General features: G+C 32.5%; 1 protein-coding gene across 1 annotated transcript; it reads right to left on the bottom strand.

Moving 5' to 3' along the window:
• Positions 1-9,730: 9,730 nt before the first annotated feature.
• On the bottom strand, positions 9,731-23,262 carry LOC107948446 (uncharacterized protein Cbei_0202). The gene is made up of 13 exons (XM_016882993.2): positions 22,807-23,262; positions 22,663-22,725; positions 21,827-22,267; positions 20,705-20,776; positions 20,321-20,446; positions 19,998-20,210; positions 19,034-19,081; positions 13,893-14,054; positions 13,305-13,466; positions 12,871-12,964; positions 12,674-12,792; positions 12,520-12,564; positions 9,731-10,128 (listed from the first exon to the last, which is right to left on the bottom strand). Exons 1-13 carry the CDS (start codon positions 23,128-23,130, stop codon positions 9,895-9,897), a joined length of 2,103 nt encoding a protein of 700 aa, XP_016738482.1. The 5' UTR covers positions 23,131-23,262; the 3' UTR covers positions 9,731-9,894.
• Between the last annotated feature and the right edge of the window lie 335 nt (positions 23,263-23,597).

A 23,597-nucleotide genomic window follows, 5' to 3' on the forward strand; every position in this document is an offset into this window, starting at 1 on the left:
TCGATTGGTTCTCCATAACTTTGGAATAAATAAGTTTCGGCCAATTTATTATCATTGAGCCCAGCATTTCTACTTGGTCTATTCAATTGTGTTTCAACATCTTCTAAATATCTAGAACAGAAGGTCATGCACTCCTCTGCCAAGTAGCCTTCAGCAATTGATCCTTCTGGATAACGCTTATTGGGACAATAAGACTTCAATTTGCTTAGGAACCTAAACACGATATACAATATTTATCAAAAGCTGTAACTAAATGTATAGAGGTGAATGAATGAATACTTGACAAATAAATTAGCACCTTTCTATAGGATACATCCATCAATAAAAAATCGGTCCACCAAGTATTGCTTCATGAGGGAGATGGATTACCAAGTGCACCATAATAGTGAAGAAGGAAGGTGGGAAGATCTTCTCCAAATTGCATAAAGTCAAAGCAGCTCGATCTTGTACTTTTTCAAGTTCTTCAACATCCAAAAATTTGCCACAAATAGCTTTCATTATATTAGATAGTTCAATTATACAGGACGTTACATTTTTTGACATACAGCATCGTAAAGCAACTAGGAGTAAATCTTGCATCAAGATGTGGTAATCATGTGATTTTAATGAATATAATCTTCGATCTTTAAGACTCACACATCGAGATATATTTGACGCATACGCATCTGGGACCTTTATATCCTTCAACACCATGCAGAACACTTCTTTCTCTTCCTTTGACATTGAAAAAATAGAAGGCGGCAATCGATATTTCACATTCGGAAGTACTTGAGGATGAAGATCACGCCGAATTCTCATGTCAACTAAATCAAGTCGACTCTGAAGATTGTATTTTGATTTTCCATCGACATTCAAAATTGTCCCAATTATGTTCTCGTAGGCATTCTTCTCAATATGCATGACATCAAGATTGTGGCGTAAAATGTTGTGCTCCCAATAAGGCAACTCAAAAAAAAACTCCTTTTTTCCACAAGTCCGCCTCATTAGGATCATCCTCTTCATCAGATTTATCCTCAGATCCATCCCTCGATCTTCTCTTTGTTTGCATGTTAGGTGGTTGATTCATCTTCCCATAACTAAAATTGATATCTTTTAACATAAACAATATTTCAGATCCAATGGTCTACTCAGGATCTCCTCTGTACTCTTCAATACCGTCAAATAGAGTCCTCTAAAATCTAAATTTATGATTTCCATCTAACCACTGACAATGGCCCATGTAAGAGAACTTCTTCCCATTATACAACCACTTCGAACAAGTTTGCGCAGCACAACAAGGACAAGCATAACGTCCTTTAGTACTCCAACCCGATAAATTAGCATAAGCCGGGAAATCATTAATTGTCCACAACAAACTGCACGTAAATTAAAGTTCTCATTTCTCAATACATCATATGTCTCAACACCTGAGCATAACTGTTTTAACTCTTCAATAAGTGGCTGCAAATAGATGTCAACATCATTTCCGGGACCTTTCTCTCCAAGGATAATCATTGATAAAATAAATAAAGATTGCTTCATGCAAATCAATGGAGGCAAATTGTAAGGAACAAGCACTACAGGCCAGGTACTATACGAAGTATTCATGATTTTAAAAGGATTAAAGTCGTCAGCTCCTAGCCCAAGCCTCACATTCCGAGGATCGCTTGCAAAGCTTGGAAATTTACTGTCAAATGATTTCCAAGCTAAAGAATCCGCAGGATGTCTTAATAATTCATCATCAGTTCATTGATCATTATGCCACCTCATAGAATCAGCTATCTTTGACAACATGAAAAGCCTTAGAAGTCTTGGTATTAGGGGAAAATATCGCAAAACCATGACTGGCTTCTTTCTTAACTATGCCCCCACCTTCATCCGCATTCATATCTCCTATATTCCTATCCATCCAACGAGACTTACCGCAAACATGACAGGGTTGTTGGTTTTTCTGATCACCCCAATACAACATGCAGTCATTTGGGCAACTATGAATTTTATCGTACCCAAGGCCCAAATCTTTTATTAGTCTCTTCATATCTTGACAAGACTGGGGGATTTTTGCAAACGAAAACATCTCTATCAGAAACTCTAGCAACATTGTAAAAGAGTTTCTGGTACAATTTCGAATATTTTGATCCCTCGTAAAGTTTTTCGTTCATTTCATTAAGTAAATTGTAAAACTTCGCTGCTTCTTCATTTGGCTCCTCATCAGGTGCACTTGTTCCTGTTTCACAAAAAACATTTCCACCAATATTACAATCATCGGATGCAATAAAGTCAGGTGGAAATGATTACTTACCATGACTGTGCATATTAAATGCATCAGCAACATACCTTCCATGTCATCTTGTCTAACATACTAGTGGTAATCAGTATCAGGATAAGTTGAATTAATCGTTGAAGAAGTTCCACTAGATGTACACTCTCCATGGAAAATCCATTTTTTATACCCCCGAATAAAGCCATCAACAATTAGATGTTCGTAGACAACTTCATGAAAATTCTAATTGATGTTGCCACACTTCTTACACGGGCAAAGAATCATATTCTCTTGGCTTGCATTTTGAAATGAAAAATTTAGAAAAGTTTGTACTCCATTTCGATGGGCGTTGCTTACCCTTGACAAATTCATCCAACTCCTATCCATTTTGTTGTTCTTGAAGTCTAAAGTTGACAATAAATTACAGTTACTAAAATAGATAATACATATCAAGTATCAAGTATCTAATGGATGTAAACTAATTCAGGTAAGTTGTGGGATTTTCAAGTGCATATTTATGTATTACGTAAGTTAAGTTTTGTAAGTTATGTAAGTTATGATATGCTATAAATTTATGTAAGGTATGTAAGTTATGTAAATTATGATATGAAATATATTTATGTATTACATAATTTATGTAAGTTATATATTTATGTATTATGTAAGTTTTGTAAGTTATGTAAGTTATGATATGATATATATTTAACATTAAGATAAATATTATTTTCCTTTAAAAAATTATTTTAATTAAATAATATTTAAATAAATTAATCCAAATTATTTGTGATAATTTTTAATTGAATATAAAAAAAACTAATTAAATATTATTATTTAATATAAATAAACTAAAACAGTAGACATATATGGAAGTGTAAGAAGGAATGGAAAGTGTTACAATTTGTCAGTGGTTTGAGGGATGGAAGAAAAGAAACAGCATTTTATTATTCAAAATATAAATAAATTATATTTAGAACAGAATAACTTAGAAGGTATTGAATTTTCTTTGTTTCTTTAACTCAAAATTATTTTTTCATAAAAGAGTTTGATTTATAATAGATAACAAACGAAAGAGCATTTTATTATTCAAGGCAAAATAATTAATTTGATGAAAAAAAAGCTTAAATATATTAAGTTCTAACATCTCCAAAAATTTTAATTTCCAGTAAACTTAAGAAAGTATATAATAAAATTTCCAGTTATAATTAAAGTATATGTACCATATTTTTACTTTATATAATTAAAAAACATTATTAAAAATAATAAATATAATTAAAAATATATCACTAATTTTAATAAACATTATATGTTTGTATAGGAGATGGGACATATTATGCTAATAATTAAATTTATTAAAAATAGTAAAAAAAATAGATAGAAAAAATTCATGTGACAAGCATACATGTAGAGAGGTATAATATTATTAAAAGGTTACAAATTGAGCAGAAATGATTTTGGAAAAAAAATATGGCAAAAAGAATATATTTATAAATAATTGAACTTCATCAATCAAAACATAGTTTTTCCACAATTTTACATAATTAAACAAACAATGGTAGCTATAACTTCAAACCAAAAAGAAAAAAGATATATATATTTATCTTCATGCCACTATCTGTCACTGCCTTAATGGTATCTATGCTGACCTTTACAAATTTGAGATAATTTAACATTAATTTAAGAGTAATCAGCATAACAAGTCTCTACTCTGCAACTGTAAGCAATAGTAACCTCCATTGCTTGGATAGAATCTTCTTTGATTCATAAGCCGACAGAAATGATTTTAGTTTAGATTTACAGATTTTTTGTCATATTTTTTATATCATTTTTCTTGTTTCTCAGCTTGTACTTAGCTCATGAAATACATGGCATATTTCAATGGAGAGACATCAAATAAAGATTTAGCAAATTAAATATACATACCTCTTAGAAATTGTAAATTAGATGGTAGAGTCGATTCCAGCAAATTAAATTCGATTCCAGCAAATTAAATTACACCTGCAAACAATGAACAATCATGAAATTAAAAAATAATCTAAGGATAAACAATAATTAAATAAGTTAAAAAAATGATTCATTAATGTATTTTCTAAACCAAAAAGCTATAAATTATTTGAAGATAAAATGCATTTGAAGATAAAAAAAATTGGCTTAATATTTAAATAGCAAAATTACAAGTTCAAATAGTGCAACTAATTGATTGCAAAAAAAAAATGCACAAGTTAATACACAAACCACGATGAAATTATCCACCTTGCATTACCAACACCAACCACTTAATACAATAAGAAAATCAACCTTGAATGGTCAAAAGTGGAGGGAAAAAAATTGACAAAAGAACTGAGTATCCACTAAATTGAAAAGGACGATAACAAAAGCATCCTAAAATTTTATGTAATATAAACGATATTCATTACAAGTATTAATATAAATAATTTAGGTCAGTTCATACTTAACTAACATATCATATACTTTCCACATTCATATTTGTTACAATAAAGAAAAACCATTTCTCTATGTAATTTTTTAAGGAAAAAGGGTTAGGTTAAAATAATGTTGAAATTTCATTGAGACATGTCAAAAAATACCAAACAGTCATGATCATTTGACAGATTCAAACATAATTACTTGAGCTCAAGCTAACCCTACAACTTTTACTTAGAAGTATAATTGCTAAAAACAATTTTACCAAAACAAGCATCTAAAAAAATCATTTATAATTTTGTCTTTCACTAATCCTACAAGAGCAACTCAAATATTAAAGAAAAAAAAACACAACACCAATTAAACAAACCCAAAAATTGTTGAACCAAAGTGACATTCTATTAATATCAATGAATTGGGTTCAACCAAATTATTTGCAGAATCAAATTGCCTCCACCCTCGAAGGAAAATTCTCACTCAAAAGCGGAGAGACATCTGGAAACTCCTTGCATTAATCTCAACGAAGCAATTCACTTGATTCAGAAATTCTCTACTCTTACTTGTACGAAGGCCCTAAACAGATGAGCAAAGTCAAAATTATAATCCACCACAGGGATTATGAGCTTAGGGGCTAATTTATTACATTGGGAATTGCCCTTGTAACTTGTTGCTACTAAGAGGCCTTACCATGAAGGTCACTAAGGAAACAAGCTTTCAAGCTAAACAAACTTGAGAACACCCAATTTGCAAAAAATTGAAACAAATTTAAATCTATATTTACTGATTGCTTGTGGCAGAGGAGGGCGACGGAGATGGTGACGCAGTAGAGAGTACAGCAGACGGCGATTAGTAGGTGGTTCGGCCGACGTCTTCAGTAGTAGATGGCTATGGATTTTAGGGGAAATTTAGGGATTAGGAAATTTGTGGAATTGGGGAAAATCTATTTTGGAAGGGGGGAATGGCTAAGTATCGGGCAAGGCAATAGGATAAAATGAAAGAGAGGAAAACGACCATATTTTGCTAAAAGAATTGGACCTTTTGTGGCGTTTCTAAAAATCGCCGCTAAACCCACTTAACTGCACACTAAAACGGCGACGTTTTAACTATTATAATTTTTTTTGCAACGTTTTGCTAATTCTAATCTATTGTGGCGTTTCCATACTAGTGCCGCTAAATGCATCTCAAAACGGAAACGTTTCAATTAATGTACATTTTTTTTTGCGGCGTTTTTCAAAAATGCCGCCAAAGAAACATGACAAAATGGGACAGTTTAACATTGTTTCAAAAATTCTGGCGTTTGGCACCCTTGCGCCGCTAAAGATGCATAGTAAAATGGCGTCGTTTTAATTAATGAAAATATGAATTTTGCGGCGTTTTCAAATAAACGCCGCTAATGTTACTCTATTGCAGCGTTTTTTGTATTAGCGCCGCTAATCCCTCTAAACAAACGATGCCGTTTAGTTTAAAGTAATATGCTTGTTTGCGTCGTTTTTGTCTAAAACGCCACTAATACATTCAATAGTAATAAATTTTTATAGTTTAATTATTTATTAAATTGCTTTAAATTAATTTTTGTTTTGCTTCTAACAATATATTTAATTTGTAAACCCGATACCCAATACCCTAAACCCTAATTCCATGTACCTTAAATCCGTAATCATAAACGCTTTAGATTCTTATTGCTTGTTTAAACCCTAAAGTAATTTGATTTTTTCTCATTTTTATCAATACTCCTTACCTTAAAACCATATATAATACTCTAAACATGTACTAGCTAAGACCTCTTAAACCCTAAATAATAAACCACAAACAACAAATTTTAAAAAACTAAACCCCAAATCCAAAATAACAAACCATAAACTTAACATAATGACCATTAAACCCTAAACCATAAAAAACCTAAATTGTAGACCTTAAACCTTACATATTAAACACTAAATCCAAAAATAAATTTAATCAATACTAAGTATTGCTTCCACAATTTATTACAAACATAAGCTTTTACATTAATATCCATGTATATACACATCAACATCCATGTGAATATTTTTTGAGGGTTTAGGGTTTAGGGTTTATGGTTAGTACTGTTTAAGGTCTATATATATGTTTTTAGAATTTAGGGTTTAATGTTTAAGGTTTAGGGGTTTGGAGAAAGCCATACGGCGTCGATTTTAACAGCTTGGTAACTTAAATGAAAATTTTTAAATAGTTTAGTAATCAATTTGTAACTTTTCATAATTAAGTAACTAAAATGAAACTTTCTCATAGCTAAGTAAATGGTGTAGTTTATATTTTTTATAAAGTCAGTTTCAAATATCAAAATAAAATCGAATTCAAAACAAAAATAAGAAAATAATATGAAAATTAAATCGGATCAAATTGAAATGAGTGTCGGTTACCGTACTCGAAAATGGCTGCTCAATTTTTTATGGCGTTTGGATAAAAAATGTCGCTATATATCAACTTTTTGCGGCGTTTGTTAAAAAAATGCCGCTATTTCTCAGTTTTTAGCGGCGTTTGGACTATAAACGCCGCTATTTCTGAGTTTTTAGCGGCATTTGAACCAAAAACACCGCTATTTCTGAGCTTTTAGCAGCGTTTGGACTAAAAACGCCACTATTGCTCAGTTTTTAGCGGCGTTTGGATTAAAAACGCCGATATTGCTCAGTTTTTTGCAACATTTTACTGAAAACGCTGCTAATGCATAATATTTGCGGCATTTTTGGCAAAACGCCGCTAAGGCCCTATTTTCTTGTAGTGTATGAGCCATTTTATGCTCTCTTTAACGACGGCATACCAACAAGCAGACGATCACAAACTCATACAACTCAGCAAGACGGTTGGTAGTAAGTTGGCATATTGGGATCTGTTATCTAGTTAATAGCAAATCAGGTCTATCAGCAGGGGCTATTAGGATTATAGACTAAGATCACTCGTTCCCTCTTTTTGCAGGATCTTGTCTGCATACAAATTCCAAGTTCCACGATATATTGCTTTTTTATGATAACTAATGGTTAAATTGATTTCTACTCAAGTTACAAAGGGAATAGTGATTACAAATTGACAAAAAAAATGGAACAAAATCTTTACTAGGAAAAATGGTGTCCGGTAGAAACTAAAACCTGTTTGGAAGGACATTAGTATCCTTCTGAAACAGATTCGACTACAAGAACAAAGAGGATACATCCGCTAAACTTCCTCATATGGGGAGTAGCAATGCAAACATCAACTGGAGCTATTATTCCTTGGCACTAACTATTCTCCTGTTCTTCTATTGTTTTTGCTCTTGTGCCAAAAAAAATTTTTCTATCCGAAAATATTTCTATTAAAAATATTAACATTTATGATCAACTATTACGAAGACATTTCTTTTTTCTTGGGCTAATTAAAAGCTCTGTTTTAAGGTGTTTTTTTTTAAGGAAAACTATTTTTGAAGTTGGTTGCATGCAAAATGACAAATATATTAACATCGAATAGGATAATAGTTTATGTTGCATTTTATCTTCATAATAGGATAATTGTTTATATTGCATTTTTTATTTATAATATATATTTTAAAATTAGAAATTTTTAAATATAAATTTTTTAGGCTTAATTTTGGTTTAATGGTATAAAAAATTCTCGAAGATTTTTTCATTTAAAAAATCAATAATAACCCTTCCAGCTTTTTGTCCCAATTAAGCCTTGAATTGACAAATTTGACCAATGAAACCTTTTATCCAACATTAATTATTAAAAACAAATAGCTATGCTGATGTGGCCATTAACAAACCCATGTTAGCTAACAAATTTTGACGAGGCAATCTACATCAACACCAATGGCTAGCATGACTATTACAAAATTATCACATCAATAGAAATAAAAAAAATTTTAAATTTTTAAAAAAATAAATTTATTTTAAAAATAAATCCAGATGAATCTAAACAAATAGTTGCACATGTATATTTAAATTTGGACATCTTTATCCATATTCATTTTGGATTTATAATATATATATAGAGAGAGAGAGAATTTATAAAAATAATTAAAATTAATTAATATAAAAAATCATAAAATTATAAAAATATAGAAAAATTAATAAAGTTAATTAAAATCATAAAAAAAATATAGAAATATATAGAAATCATAATAAAAAATCAAAAATTTCATCTTTTCCATATATATTCGATGAGTTAATAAAAAATAAACAACCAAAAGAGATTACATTCCGTTTCTTGTTTGTTTATTTATTTCTTCCTTCAAAAACATATTCGCAAGAGTGATTACCTAACAAACATGTTCTTTGATATTTCAAATCAATTAATTTTTCATATAATATATTTCAAATTAGGATACAACATTTCCTATTGAAATATAAGAATGTAAAATGTAAATATAATTTAATGACATGTAAGTACACATACCAATATAAGAAGCTAAATAAAATTTAAAATATAGACTGAATCCTTTCAAACTGAAGTAAATGATTTTTTTTAACAGGATTATAGTCTAATTGTAAATTTCATTTTTTTATAACTTTTAATGATTTTTTTATGTTTTTTTATAATTTCTAAAAGAAATTTTATTTCTAATCATTTTTATAATTACAAAATAAATTTAAACAAATAGGTGTCTAAATTTCAAATTAACTTTAACATCCATTTGTTTAAATTCATTATTGAATTATTATTTTTATAATAATTTTTATTTTTTGAATTTTTTAAAATTTTTACTAACATAACACTACCACATCAACAATAATCTATGACCTGCATGACTTCGACTTTCCTAGTATTTCCGGTTCCATCAATGACCTCTAATTATGAAAGTAGAAAACAAAGCATCTTTGGGTAGTTTAGCAGCTCTAGACTTCTTTTTGCTCTTCCATGGCTGTCGTTGAGATTCGGTTTAACGAGGGAAAAAAAGAAAAAAAAAATCCCTTGAACAGGCTCAAGATCAACAAGGTGAAAAGGCACAGCTATGTCAGACTGAAGCTCAAAGGAAACCTTTCGTACATTAGAATGGATTTGTATGGAGAATCTTACCCTTTCATCTAGCTGCACATGCATAAAAATGAGTTAAGCATAAACGATAATAACCACTTTACGAACTTTAATTTTATGAAACGAAACTGGAGTTGCATTTGAAGTCCCCTCGTCATCCTCCTCAATTTTGTAGAGCTTTACAATGATAATGGAGCATGTACTCATCTGAAACCATTCGTTATAAAATCAAACGCAATAAATCCGTTCTAGTACTTCACCATTCCAGCACTCTGAGCCTTTCCTAAAACTGACTCTATGTCACCATGAAACAAACCAAGTTTTTGTGCCACGGAGAAACCGCTATACATGCCATCAACTGCCGCACTTACAATCCCACCAGCATAACCTGCTCCTTCACCAACTGGGTAGAGCCCTCTTAAAGACATGCTCTCGTAGGTGTCACTGTCACGTGGAATCTGAATGGGAGAGCTAGTTCTAGTCTGAAAGAAAGAACAAAATTTTAGAGAATGGCGAACAAGACAATTAAAGTTATAAGCTGCAATTCAATTGAATATTGTCCTAAAATAACATGTTAATTACCACGTAAAAGGAGCACAAATGAACAAGAGAAATTGTTGATCAATTTTCTCAAAGCTTGGAGTGTCGAACATCCATACTTGGATTGCACAACATGGCAAAGTAAACTAGTGGATATAGTATTGACTTAGGTGTTGTAGATCAGGCAACAGCTTAATGTACAAGCCTAACTTCGTACTAAATAGATGCTTTGAATGGAAATTCAGTGTATTTGAGCTTGTAACATTCCCACCGAAAACTATTCCATCTCTTGCTCTTAGAGTTCTTGGTTGATTTTAGATCAAGATCCAACAACTAATATCAGAGCTATATTGGCCTTATTTGAGTAAACATAGGAAGTGTTTTCCGAGAGAAACAAGCAGGAAAACTTTTACCAAATGCCACCAAACATTACAAACACTAGAAAACTATTGTATTTGGTTGTGAACATCAAGCCTTAGCTGCAGCTTATGACTTATTGGGAGTGGTGGAGACAAAGACGATACTCCACCTTTGAAGGCCAATCCTACAACTGCTCAAATCAAGCAGCATATAGGGAAGTTTGCCAAAGAACTTAAGGCTGTTTACACAATTTATTGAAGAAAATAACTTTCTTTTCACTATCCTCTATTCTTTCTACTATTCTTTTCACGATAGATGCTCTGAATGGAAATTTAGAGTGCATTTAAAAAGCCATCTGGAAATTGATTTGTATGTAGTACTTGCTAGTAATTACACACTTATGACATGTTTGGGTAGGCACTATAATTATTGAGTCTCACTGAATTAGATTTAATTAGAGCACCCCAATTACACTCTTCAATTTTTAGGGAGAGCGTGAGAATTGTAGTACCTACCCTATGGCTTTTCAAATACGCTCGTACATGAGTTAAGTTTAAAAAGGTAATTTTATACAATAATATTATTTTAATTTTAGAATATATATATTGTTTTTTTAAAATATGATTATATGTTATTTTACTAATCTTGTTTACATAATTTGAAATTTTTATTGATGAGAGATAATTTCTTATATATTTTGACTTACTAATCTTGTTTACATAATTTGAAATTTTTATTGATGAGAGATAATTTCTTATATATTTTGACCTACTAAATGATTAACTAAATTACACTGTATTTATTAAAAATATTTATACTACATTTAATTAAATTACATAGTATTTATTATTAATTATTTACACTTGGTCAAAGATCCATCGATGATAATAATGAGTACATATTTAATGTTAGAGAGAGAATAACTCAACATGGAATGCTACAGTAATTAGATAAAATTGCCTAAGTTGTTTATTTTTCTTGTCAATCTTAATATTAACAATATTTTTTAATACTTTTTTGAACTAACCGTATTTTTTAATACTTTTTTGAACTAACATATTATATACAACTGTTTGATTTTAGATTTTGTTATTGAGTGAGAATTTTTGCTACATATTAATGATAATTTTTATAATAATTAATATCTTTTTAGAATTTAAAATTATGTTGTATAATTACTAGTTATACTACCAAACATAACATATAGAATTAAGATATAATTACACTCTATTAGTCAAACACGTAATGAAAATTAGAATTTTAAGTGATTTCAAGAGAGGGTAATTATTACTCTAGTAATTAAACTTTCATCTAATTACTCTATGGTGTCCAAAGATACACTTAGTGTGTCAGCTTACAAGCTTTCCTACTAAGAACTCTTCTCCCTCTACGTTATCTTTAAAAAAATTTTCTGTTCTTTGTTTGATTTAAGATTTTTTTTTTTAAATCCACTAAAGATATGTGAAATGCTTAAAGAAAACTTATCGAGATCAACAACATTACATTCACTAACTGTTCTAGTTGTATGCACTCTAGCGTGTGTGGATTTTTTTCCTTTTTGGTTTGGTTTTTTTTGGGGGGGCGGGGGGGTTGAAAATGTTATGGAATGATATTGTGACCAAGGTTTAATTTAATGAACATGTTGCAAAGAGCCAGAAAACATGGTATTGGACTGGCCAAATAGGGAGAAAATTCATATAGAAAACGCCAACCAGTTTGAGATTACGGGCATTAATTTGCATGAAGAGACAATTATTCATTTATAAAATATATCATAGACAAATTAAAAAATGAGCTTAGGAAGTATGAGAAGCAAAATCCAATCTAATAACAAATGCAATAAAAAAAATCCAATCTAATAACAAATGCAATAAAAAAATACTAAATATAAAAAGAGAAGTATAGTTTCATTATCAAAATTAAAATGAAAAAAAGAAAAGGAGGAAAGGAAAGTGTAGTAAAAAATTGGCTACCTCAACTCCGTGAAGAAGGGCCTCCTTCGAGATAAATCCAGGTAGCTGAAAGTTCCATAGGTTGGAGAAAAAGAAAGCTTCTTAAGTTTAGCTTGGATATTAGTAAAAAGAATTGAAGTTGCGAGGTGATTCTTATTAGGGAAATATAAAAGACCTCTTTATCAAACATTGCAATAGAATAGCGTAAAGCATCTGTCATATAAATTGGGAACAATTCATGGAGACTTGCTGCCTTCACTCCTAGGCGGTAGCTTGATGACGGCATAGATGTTACTGATAAAATAAGGTAAGTCTTAGCTAGGTGAAAAGTAAAAGCAAAAGGCATGCTGGAACCGATAAAAAAAATGTTACCTGATACTTTATTATCCAAAAAATCAGAAACAGTCTGCACAGGCACCACAAAATTTCCCCCACCCATTATGGCTGCTCTTCGCTCAAATTCCCTCTGAATTATGAAATAATAAAATGGATTTAAAGTGTTTTAGTAAAACCTGGATATTTTTATGACATAATCTTTTGGAAATCACAAACTGCAAGCAGGTGAAAGGTCACTCAACAAAGATTATGAAGTTATTGTACTCTATAATTCATGGAAGAATAAAATTCCCCATAGGGGTGTAAGAAGATTCTGATATAAAGCTGCTCTTAACCCCTGTAAGTCCACTGGCCAAAGAAAAAACCATTTTAAGTCTAGCAGAAAATTATACCTATGCGGAAGTCACTATGGTAAGTCCTACAGTACCTTGATTCCCTTCGAATAAAAAAGATGAGAACAGAAAGGCTACCTGAAATTCAACCCCAGCAAGGGGTCCGTGGAAATTCAATGCATTAAAATCCTTTGTTGAAACAGTCACAACAAGGGCAGCATTTGCCCACCTAGATGCACGGCGAGAAAATGACATCCCATTGATACAGATCTCTGATGGGCTTGTACTAGTGAGAACAACCTGCAACTCCAAATATAAGTGATACCAACTGCAGATTCTCCAGAGATTTTTCTAATATTTATGATGACATCCTAATACAATTTCATGAAAATTCCTTCTGATAAATTAGCTACAGCTTGTATGACATTCTTGTAACTTTCATCCATCAACTTATTTTAAACTTAACACATGTTAACGTAGTCATGTGTAGGAAGTATGGTTAGATTTTGGGTATATACATATATATGTGCAAATTACAAAAAAAAAAAAAAAAGGAATGGCATCAATTATGTTCTTCGCAAATAGAGACATTCATTAGTTAAGGAGGAAAAATTGCACAGTAGAGGTTGCCAGGTAAGATAAGAAGCAAAATTATCATCACTAATAGAGTGTTAAAAATAATCAAAATGTACATTGCAAATTGGATAAACAAAATGAAAAACATACCTGCCCACCAGGGCACATGCAGAAAGAATAACAACTACGATTTGCAGATTCCGACTTGAGTGGTGAATTCTTGTCCTTGTCATTAACATACTGTACAACCTTATAATCTGCAACTGGTACCTTCCCACGTCCACTGCAAACTTCATTGGCCAATGCAGAATACTGTCCACATGAACAGTTAGGATTTTAGAAATATAGCAACAATTTTATAAGCAAGAGACTTCACATTGTTACAGTGTGTTATTTTATGTTTATTCATATCTGCATTCTTTCTTCATAAACTTTATAAATAAACTATCAAATGGTTTGTTTGCAATGAAAAACTAAATTTCACTCGTCTATTTTGATTCATAAGAAGTCATATATTAAAGGGGAACTGCCTCAGCAAATCATCAAGATTACCTAAAATCTGAGGCAAAATGAAGCCGTATGATAATTTGATGCATGATTGAAGCAGTAACATTGGGAAAATAAGCTTTAAATTTGAACATCAAAATCTCTACAATGGTAAGAATTTTTTAAGCTTATGTTGAAATTTAATATTTCTTAGAAAAATGGAGCACATGTTAAAGGACAAAGCATGATATGAAGAAAGAAAATAGAGAAACAGAAAGGAGTGAAAGAACCTAGCAGTTCCATTTCATTCAAAATACTACCCTTCAAGAAGTACAATGTTGATCTTCACCATTTTCAAAGTTCATATATGTAAGAAATGATTTATGAGATTCCTAAAACTTGCAATATGTTACAGACTGTAATTTGATTAGATAATAGCTGCAGACATGATTGTAGGGATAGATTAACAGATTCTTAGGAATCAAATAGATTAATATTATTTTATTATTTCCTTGTACAGATTTCTCATCTATGTATAGTACAGATTTCTCATCTATGTATAAATACTCTTTTAAATCAGTAGTAAAATACATCATTTTCTCTCATCTTCCATGTCTTATAACACAATAACATGCATCATGTTGAAGAAATTCTTTTACAACCAAGCTAGACTATGGACCAAAAAATTTATCTTAAATATAATGAATACCATTTACCAGATTAAGAAGGAAAAGTAAAACTGCATGCATCTAAAAAACTACATTATTGAGAATGAAAATGATCACCACCATTTCATTCTCTTCTCAGACTCAACAGTGTGACAACAAACCTTAGATAATGATAAAGATTGAAGTACCTGTTGACAGCTTATCTCAGCTAATCTCATTACTGATTTTTAGGATTAGATTAGCTTAACATTAGGATTATTGATTTAATGTATTAATTATGTTTCCTTAGTTAGGCCTACTCTTTTAGTATGAATAGCCATGTCAATTTTTCTGTTGGAATATACAAGAGGGTATCAAGACCTTGAGAATCCAGATTTAGGGAGCCTACTTTTTTTAAAATCCCCAAACCCTAGAAAATCCAATTTGGTACTCTCCATTTTTTGGCTTTTTTTTTTTGCTCACCGCCCCCTTCAATAGAGTCACAGTCTCATCTCCGACGAAACCTCAAAATCCAGTGACCAAACTCCCTACGCGTGGCTCTCACGCGCCAACCACATCTTCAGCGTACTTGCTCACACTCCGGCGCGTGCAGCTCACATCCATCGAGTTCGATTCTCCGACCACCATCGTTAGCTTTGTTTTCATTACTGCTATTGGCTCTTGTGGTGCATTTTGTTTTTGAGAAAAAAAATGACAGAATTCAAAAAATTTATTATTTATGATAACCCCTCGAATCCAACATCCAATTTTGTGAAGTCAGGTAATGTTTTTAATACTTATATTAATACTGACTCATAGATTATTGATTCTAGCGCGAATAGACACATGGTAGGTTCCTCTAAAAGTTCTTTAAACTACTTCCCAAGTCAAACAAAAGAAAGTGTCATGATAACTGATGGGTCTTTACTTCTATAACTGGATCAATTTCTATCAACTGTACACCCAATATTAAACTATCCTCTGTATTACATGTTCCACATTTTTCGGTTAACCTTTTATCTGTTAGTGCCATCACAAATACCTTAAACTGTAAAATTAAGTTTTTTCCTAATCATTGTGTATTCCAGGACCTTCAAACAGGGAAGAAGATTGACAATGATAGATTGCATGATGGCTTATATATGTTGGAGAGTAGCAGTGAATCTGTCCAAGCCTGTTTTGGAAATAATAAGGTTATCAACCAAGAAATAATGCAGTGGCATAAGCAGTTAGGACACCTATCATTCTTTGTTATGAAAAAGTTCTATCCCGGATTATTTTCAAAGACTTGATTTGATTCATTGTTTTGTGAAGCTTGTGAGTTTGCTAAACACACTAAAAATTCTTATCCTCTGAGAAATAATAGAAGTAATATTCATTTTATGACTATTCATTCTGATGTTTAGGGACGAACTCGACATACATCATTATCTGGTAATTGGTGGTTTGTTACTTTTATTGATTGTTGCACTAGGATGACTTGGGTGTATTTGCTAAAATTGAAAAATGATGTGTTTAAATGGTTCCAATCTTTTCATAAAATAGTGTGCACTCAATTTTATGCTAAGATACAGTTTTTTAGAACTGAAAATGGTACAAAGTACAATTTTTATACCTATTTGGAATCTTATGGGATAATTTATCAAACTTGTCCCGATACTAGTTCACAGAATGGGGTTGCTGAAAGGAAAAACAGGCAATTTGCTAGAAGTCGTTAGATCTCTTATGTTTTCCATGAACCTTCCAAAACCATTTTGGGGGATACAATTCTTGTAGCCACCCACCTTACAGAACCCTTAATTTCAAGTCCCTTGGAAACTTTACAAGGAAAAAATTTTGTTCCTCCTAGGATATTTGGATGTGTCTGTTATGTCCATGATCGGAAAGCAAAAAATTAGATCTATGAGCCCTTAAATGCGTGTTCATTGGGTATTCTCCAACAGAAAGGTTATAAGTGTTATCATCCTCCTTCACGAAGAACTTTCGTTAGTATGGATGTTACATTCAGAGAAACCGAGCCCTATTATGGTATGACAATTACCTCTTCAGGGGGAGAACAATGAGAGAGAAGAAGTGATACCTGGCTCAGTAACTATTGAAAACCTTATTCCAGAAAGCACCATTGTTCAAGGGAAAGTTACTGCTCAAGGGGAGACTACTGTTCAAAAGGAGATTGTAGGGCGTTTGGACAAACCAGATTTAAATAACTATTCAAGAAGGCTTAAAATAGAAGAAGTCATCATGCAACCTACTATGTGCCAAGAATCTTCCTCTTCTGGTGAGTTACCTTCTTAATGATTTAGATAAACCTATTGCCCAAAGAAAAGGTGTTAGATCCTGTACTAGACACCCTATGTCAAACTCTATCGCTTATGACTCTTTGTCCCCTACCTATAATGCCTTTGCCTTGTCTTTTGTGTCTATTCCACAGGATTGGCGTGAAGCATTTGAAAATCCCAAGTGGAAAGAAGCCATGGTTGAAGAAATGAAGGCACTAGCAAAGAATGAGACTTGGGAGCTAGTAATTCTTCTAGTAGAAAAGAATTTGGTAGGATGCAAATGGGTGTTTACTGTTAAACACAAGTTTGATGATTCGATTGAAAGGTACAAAGCCAGTTTGATTGCTAAAGACTTCACTCAAACTTATGGAGTAGACTATCAAGAGACGTTTGCCCCTGTTGCCAAAATGAATACCATCAGAATTTTATTATCTCGTGCAACCAACCTTGACTAGAGCCTACAATAATTTGATGTGAAGAATGCATTCCTACATGGAGACTTAGAAGAGGAAGTATATATGGAGATTCCTCCTGGATTTGATGATGCAAAAACACAAGGGAAAGTAGGCATATTGAAGAAAGCCTTGTATGGATTGAAACTATCTCCCAGAGCATGGTTTGACAGATTCCGCAAAGTTGTGATCACTTTGATTATCAACAAAGCAATGCTGATTATACCATTTTCAAGAAATATCACAAGGGTTGTATATGTTGATGACAAAGTAATGACAGGAGACGATGAGGAAGAAATGGCTCGACTGAAACAATGTTTAGCTTGAGAATTTGAAATAAAAGATCTAGGGAAGTTGCAATATTTCCTAGGAATTGAAGTTGTCAAATCAAAGAAAATACATCCTAGACCTCTTGATTGAGACAGGTATGATGGGATGCAAACGCGCACAATCACCTATAGAAAGCAATCATAAGTTGCAAGTTGGAATGGGAGAGCCAGTGAATAAAGAAAGATATCAAAGGCTGGTTGGTAGACTAATTTATCTCTCACACACTAGACCTAACGTAGCATATGCAGTTAGTTTGGTAAATCAGATTATGCATGATCCTTGAGAGTCTCATATGCAGGCTGTCTTTCGCATTCTATGCTACCTAAAGTCTGCCCCAGGAAAAGGTCTCCTCTTTTCTAAACATGGTCATCTCCAGATAGAAGCTTTTACAGATGCAGATTGGGCTGGATCTCTGGATGATAGGAGGTCTACATCTGGATATTGCACACTTGTGGGAGGAAAGTTAGTCACTTGGAGAAGCAAGAAGCAAAGTGTGGTTGCTCGGTCAAGTGTTAAGGCAGAATATAGAACCATGGCTTAAGATGTTTGCGAGCTATTGTGGTTATTAAAAGTTATGGAGGAATTAAAGTTGTCGAATAAAAGAGAATTATCCTTATTTTGCGACAACAAGGCTGCCATCAGTATAGCCCAACACCTAGTACAACATGATCAAACAAAGCACATAGAAATTGATCAGCACTTCGTCACAGAAAAGTTGACTGTCGGCATCTTGGGCTTAAGTAATGTAGCCTCTGACAAGCAATTAGCTGATGTGTTCACTAAAGGACTTAACAACAAAAGCTATCATAATTTGGTTTACAAATTGGACACATGTGACATCTATGCACCAATTTAAGGGGAGTGTTGACAGCTTATCTCAGCTAATCTCTTTACTGATTTGTAGGGATTAGATTAGCTTAAAATTGAGATTATTGATTTAATGTATTTAGTATAAATAGCCATGTAAATTTTTCTGTTGGAATATAATTAGAATGCAACTGACAAGAGATAGTAAGCTATAAGCATAGACAATTCAGAAACCTCAACTTTTATTAACTAATTTGCAGAAAACAATTAGAAAGAAATATGTAAAAAACCTGTATGTTGTTGATTAGTTCCTGAGGATGCTCTACCCGCAAACCAACCTGTTCCAAGAAAGTTACCGAGACAATCAATAACAAGAAGAACTCAAACTCAGGCATTTTTACCAAGTTTTACTCATTTCTGAATGATAATGCTAAGAGCACAAAAGCAGACCCCAGAAATTATACAAATAGAATCTTGCTCTCAATATCACTGTGAAATGACAACATAAACTATGCAATTTCCACTAGACATTGGTGCGAATTGCATACTCACCATCAGAACTTGGAAGAAAAGAAAAAAGAAAAAGCAACTGAGGGTTGGAAAGAGAGAAATAAACAGCCAACAATTCTCCAAAACTGTTAAAAGACTGTTTTAGACATGTGTTATGTTTCTTTATGTCTGTGTTTACATACCTGAGAATATCTTTAAGCAATTGAGGTTGGAAGAGAGAAATAAACAGCAAACAACTCTTCCAAAACTCTTAAAAAGAACCGTGTTTCAGACATGCTTCAGGCATCTCAATGTCTGTGTTTACCTACCTGAGAATATATTTAGATTTTTTTTTTTAATTTGCTTGAACATGCTGCACTTAAATAGGTATAATTTGGAGAAGTAAAAGAAAAAAAATAGTTCTATAGTAAAACTTAATAAGTAAAAGAAGAGAAATGGTAGTCGTAAGAGAACGGTCCATCAAAACACCCTACTTTAAGACAAAACAAGCTACCCTTTGAATTCAAACTTCCCATATCTTGATATAACAATCACATCTTTTTAGCCACTGCAAGATCAACAGATTTCAATTATCAAAATGATGCTCACAGCAGTAGATTTGATGCATTAGCATCACATTAACTGTAAGCAATGTTTGTTGAAGCTCGGGAGCATAAGTACGGTACAAGTGGAAACACAGGGAAATGAATGTTCAGGCAATGATATACTAACAAAGCAAAGTTGAAAAATTAACGAAGAACTCACAGCAAAATCTTTTGGAATCAAATCCACGTTATGAGAAAGAAGAATTTGATATATGTCACGTGCAGAATGTCCAACAGCAAGGATAACCGCATCAAATCCCAACTTCTTGCAATCTGACTTCAATTTATTTGTTGAATCAGAGACTTCCACACCCACTACATGTCCATTCTGTATGAGCAGATCATCTACCCTCATTCCAAACCTGATATCCACCTAAGACATAAGAAAAAGAGCAAAATTAGAATCAAATCTACATTAACAAAGTGGAATTTATCCGATATATACTATAATTTCAAAAGGAGAGAAGCAACAATGAGACTCACACCCAATGATTGAAGATGTTGGCGGAAGTTACGGAGTAAAGGAACTAGCCTATCGGTTCCCAAATGAGGCTTTCCATCAACCAATATACTTTTTGGAGCACCAAAGTGAACCAAAGTGTTCATGATCTGAGATAAAACTATTTGTCAGTCAATCTATTCTGTGACTAATGCACAATGCAATGTGAAGGAGAAAAAAAAAATCATATTAGCAAATACGGACAGCATGCAAATGAAAATTGAATATCATCCCAGGAGAGAAAAAAACTGTACTAGAAAAAGAAAAGAGACATTTAAGAATACAAATTTGGAGACAACTTTTTAAAAGAAAAAAAAAGATGAGGAAGTGGGCAATTAAAATGAGATATCTATAGGAATAGCTCTAACCATCAAAACACAGTCACTGTTTCGTCCAATTCTGGTTACCAGTTTTCCATCACTCCATGTACCTGCACCACCCTGTCATTCATAAGTCCTTAACATGACTTGAAAGTGAAACATGAAGAAAAACATAAAATCTCAAAGCCAGCAGAGACCAAACTGAAGTTGGTATAAACAAAAACAGATATAAAACTCAGTATGATCATTTCTCAGCTCAAAGCTCTAACATGTACATGCACTTTCTGAAAAAGGGGGTAGCTCAAGATATGTGCTCTTCTATAATCCATGCAAGTTTCACAGGCAACAGTAAAAGACTAGGATGCCCAACCAACCAAGCCATTCTTTGCCAATTGCTTCTTAAATTCTTTATGAACATGTAATCTTAGAGTCATATGCTATATATCTAGATAACCTAAAACGCATAACAATCACCAAAATGCATTTATGAGCAGGGCACTGAATCAGAAATGAGAACAAATCCTCTTGTTGAAAAAAAAGCATGTAAAACACGGTTTTATGACCTCAGTCCAAGTAGTAAACCTACAATACCTATCAACGTAAAATATCAGATTTATTCACTAAGCACCTAGGATCAACTTTTCTTTCCAATGTGTAACTATGTATTATTGAGGAAGAAAATAAAACCCAGGGCAACTAGAATAAAGCGTGACAAATTAAAAGCTTGAGCTTTAAAATATTGTTTGTACTAAGATAACAACTTCATATTGGGAACGAGATCTATATCACACCTTGACATAGTTACTTCACTCTGTTGCCTGGCTGAACAGGCACTAGAACCCTAAAGCCTTAAATGCGAATACTGTATCTCCTACTCCCTTGCCCAAGAAATTTCTCAAACTGAATAAAAAAAAAGAATATATATATATATTTCCTGAGCAGATTCACCAATTTAGATCTAACTAAGATAGTTAGCTATATTTATATTAATAAGAATGCTCATACAGTTGCATAAAATTCAATTATAAATAACCATCTCTTGGATCAGAGAGCCTAAATTAAGAGCTAGCCATAATCTAAGCAGCAGAATTTGCAGAATGAGAGACAATGATATCAGCAGTTACAATGCAAAAAATAATAGCAGAAGTACCAAGTGAAACGAGATATAACCTCCCCAAAACAAAAATTGCTTTCTGATTCTAAAATTCGGCGAACCACTAAGGCGCCAATGTCACGCCCCCTCCTCTCAACTGCTTGACCTCTTTCAATCAAAGTAACATCTGCACCAAATTCTGCAAGAACCAAAGAAGCAAACAAGCCAGATGGACCACTACCCACAATAGCAATTCTCGGTTTTCTCACTGTGGAACACTTGTGTGATTCACCAGAGTCAATGTTATGCCCTTGTTCTCTTGACAATGCACCATTGCTATTTTTAAAATCACGTATTATACTGGTCAAATCACAACTAATTCTTTCACGGGGCATATGTTCTATAAGCCCATCTTTTGGCTCCAACCAGGAAATGAAGTCCCATGTACGAGGTTCTAGGCTCAGCAGCTTACTGACATCCATATCCACAGTATAAACAAACTTGGCCTCCTTCAGTACCTGAAAACCATCAACAAATCAAGACAATCAAATGGATACACAACGTTTCTTGTTGTTAATGTTCTTCCTCTTCCAATAATAACCAGCTAAAGCTAAATTGTAATCAATGAAAATAAAGGGTAAAATGCAACATTCGAGAGAGATGAACATAGGTTCCAACATGCATAAATTTTCAAAATTTGTCAGTCAGAGGAATCAATTAATCTATACAAGTTAATCTGTACCAATTACTCTATACAAATTAAAATAATTCATTTCTAACGCAAAAGAAAAAAGTTTACATGCTTATTTCTAATTTCCTCAAAAATATTATTTTCCACATCTGTATTTATTATTTAGAGGTGCTTTTTCTTTCAGAATATTAATTTTTAAAACGTAATAAACAAATTGTTCACCTTTCTTGCATCAAAAGATTTCCGAACCACTGAGAAAGCTTCTTCTGGCAACAAGGAAGCAACCTGAAATAAACCAAATTCAGAAAATAAAGGAGAGAAGATATTTCTATAAATAAAAAAAAGGTTAAAGAGAAGAGAAAATACTGGAAACTCGAGGACTTTAGCGATTTCTTGGAGCAAGCCAATATGGATATGGAGAAAGTCTTTTCCGGGGTCGTTTTTGATCGAAACGGCAAGCTTGGAAAGCCTCCAGATTCCTTGGAACTTTTCGGTGACAGAGGATGGGGCTTCCTTCTGCTTCAGTTTCAGTTTCTTCTTCTCAGAAGGGTATCTCTGCTTGCCGGTTCTCTTGGCACAGAAGATTGGGACTGTTTGGCGACGAAGATGGAGGAGGCCGGGAGTGAAATTGGAGTAAGGATGGTGGAAAGGGAAGAGAAGCTTGGAAGGACATTGAAGCAGAGACGACATGGGGAAAGCAACTATTCCAAGTGCCACCTTCAGTTTGGGGATAAGGAACTTTTATTAGATATCTTTCTACGAAATGATTAACCGGTTCAAACTTGTTATTTCTTTTTAGGCATAATTCAGATATTATCCTTAATCTTATACCATTTCGTTTTAAGGGTAATACTTATTAGGATCAGTTCTCGGTTACTTTTCAAAATTTTTTCTGATTCTAAAAGTACTGTCAAGAAATGTTTTGCAGGATAAGTTACTTTTAACTTAAATTTTGAACTTTTCAAAAGTATAAAGAGAATGTTAAAATTTTTAACTTTTTCTCTTCTAAAAATATTTTTAGTGTCTAATTATTTTTTCAGTCCTCCAATAAGATAGTACTTTCTCTTTTTCTTCTAGCTATTTAGTTACAAATATGTTAAAATTATTAATTAAAAATAAAAAATATTTTTTAAAATACAAATTACAAATATTTAATA

Source organism: Gossypium hirsutum, chromosome A04, assembly GCF_007990345.1.
Source record: "Gossypium hirsutum isolate 1008001.06 chromosome A04, Gossypium_hirsutum_v2.1, whole genome shotgun sequence".
Lineage (NCBI taxonomy): Eukaryota > Viridiplantae > Streptophyta > Magnoliopsida > Malvales > Malvaceae > Gossypium > Gossypium hirsutum.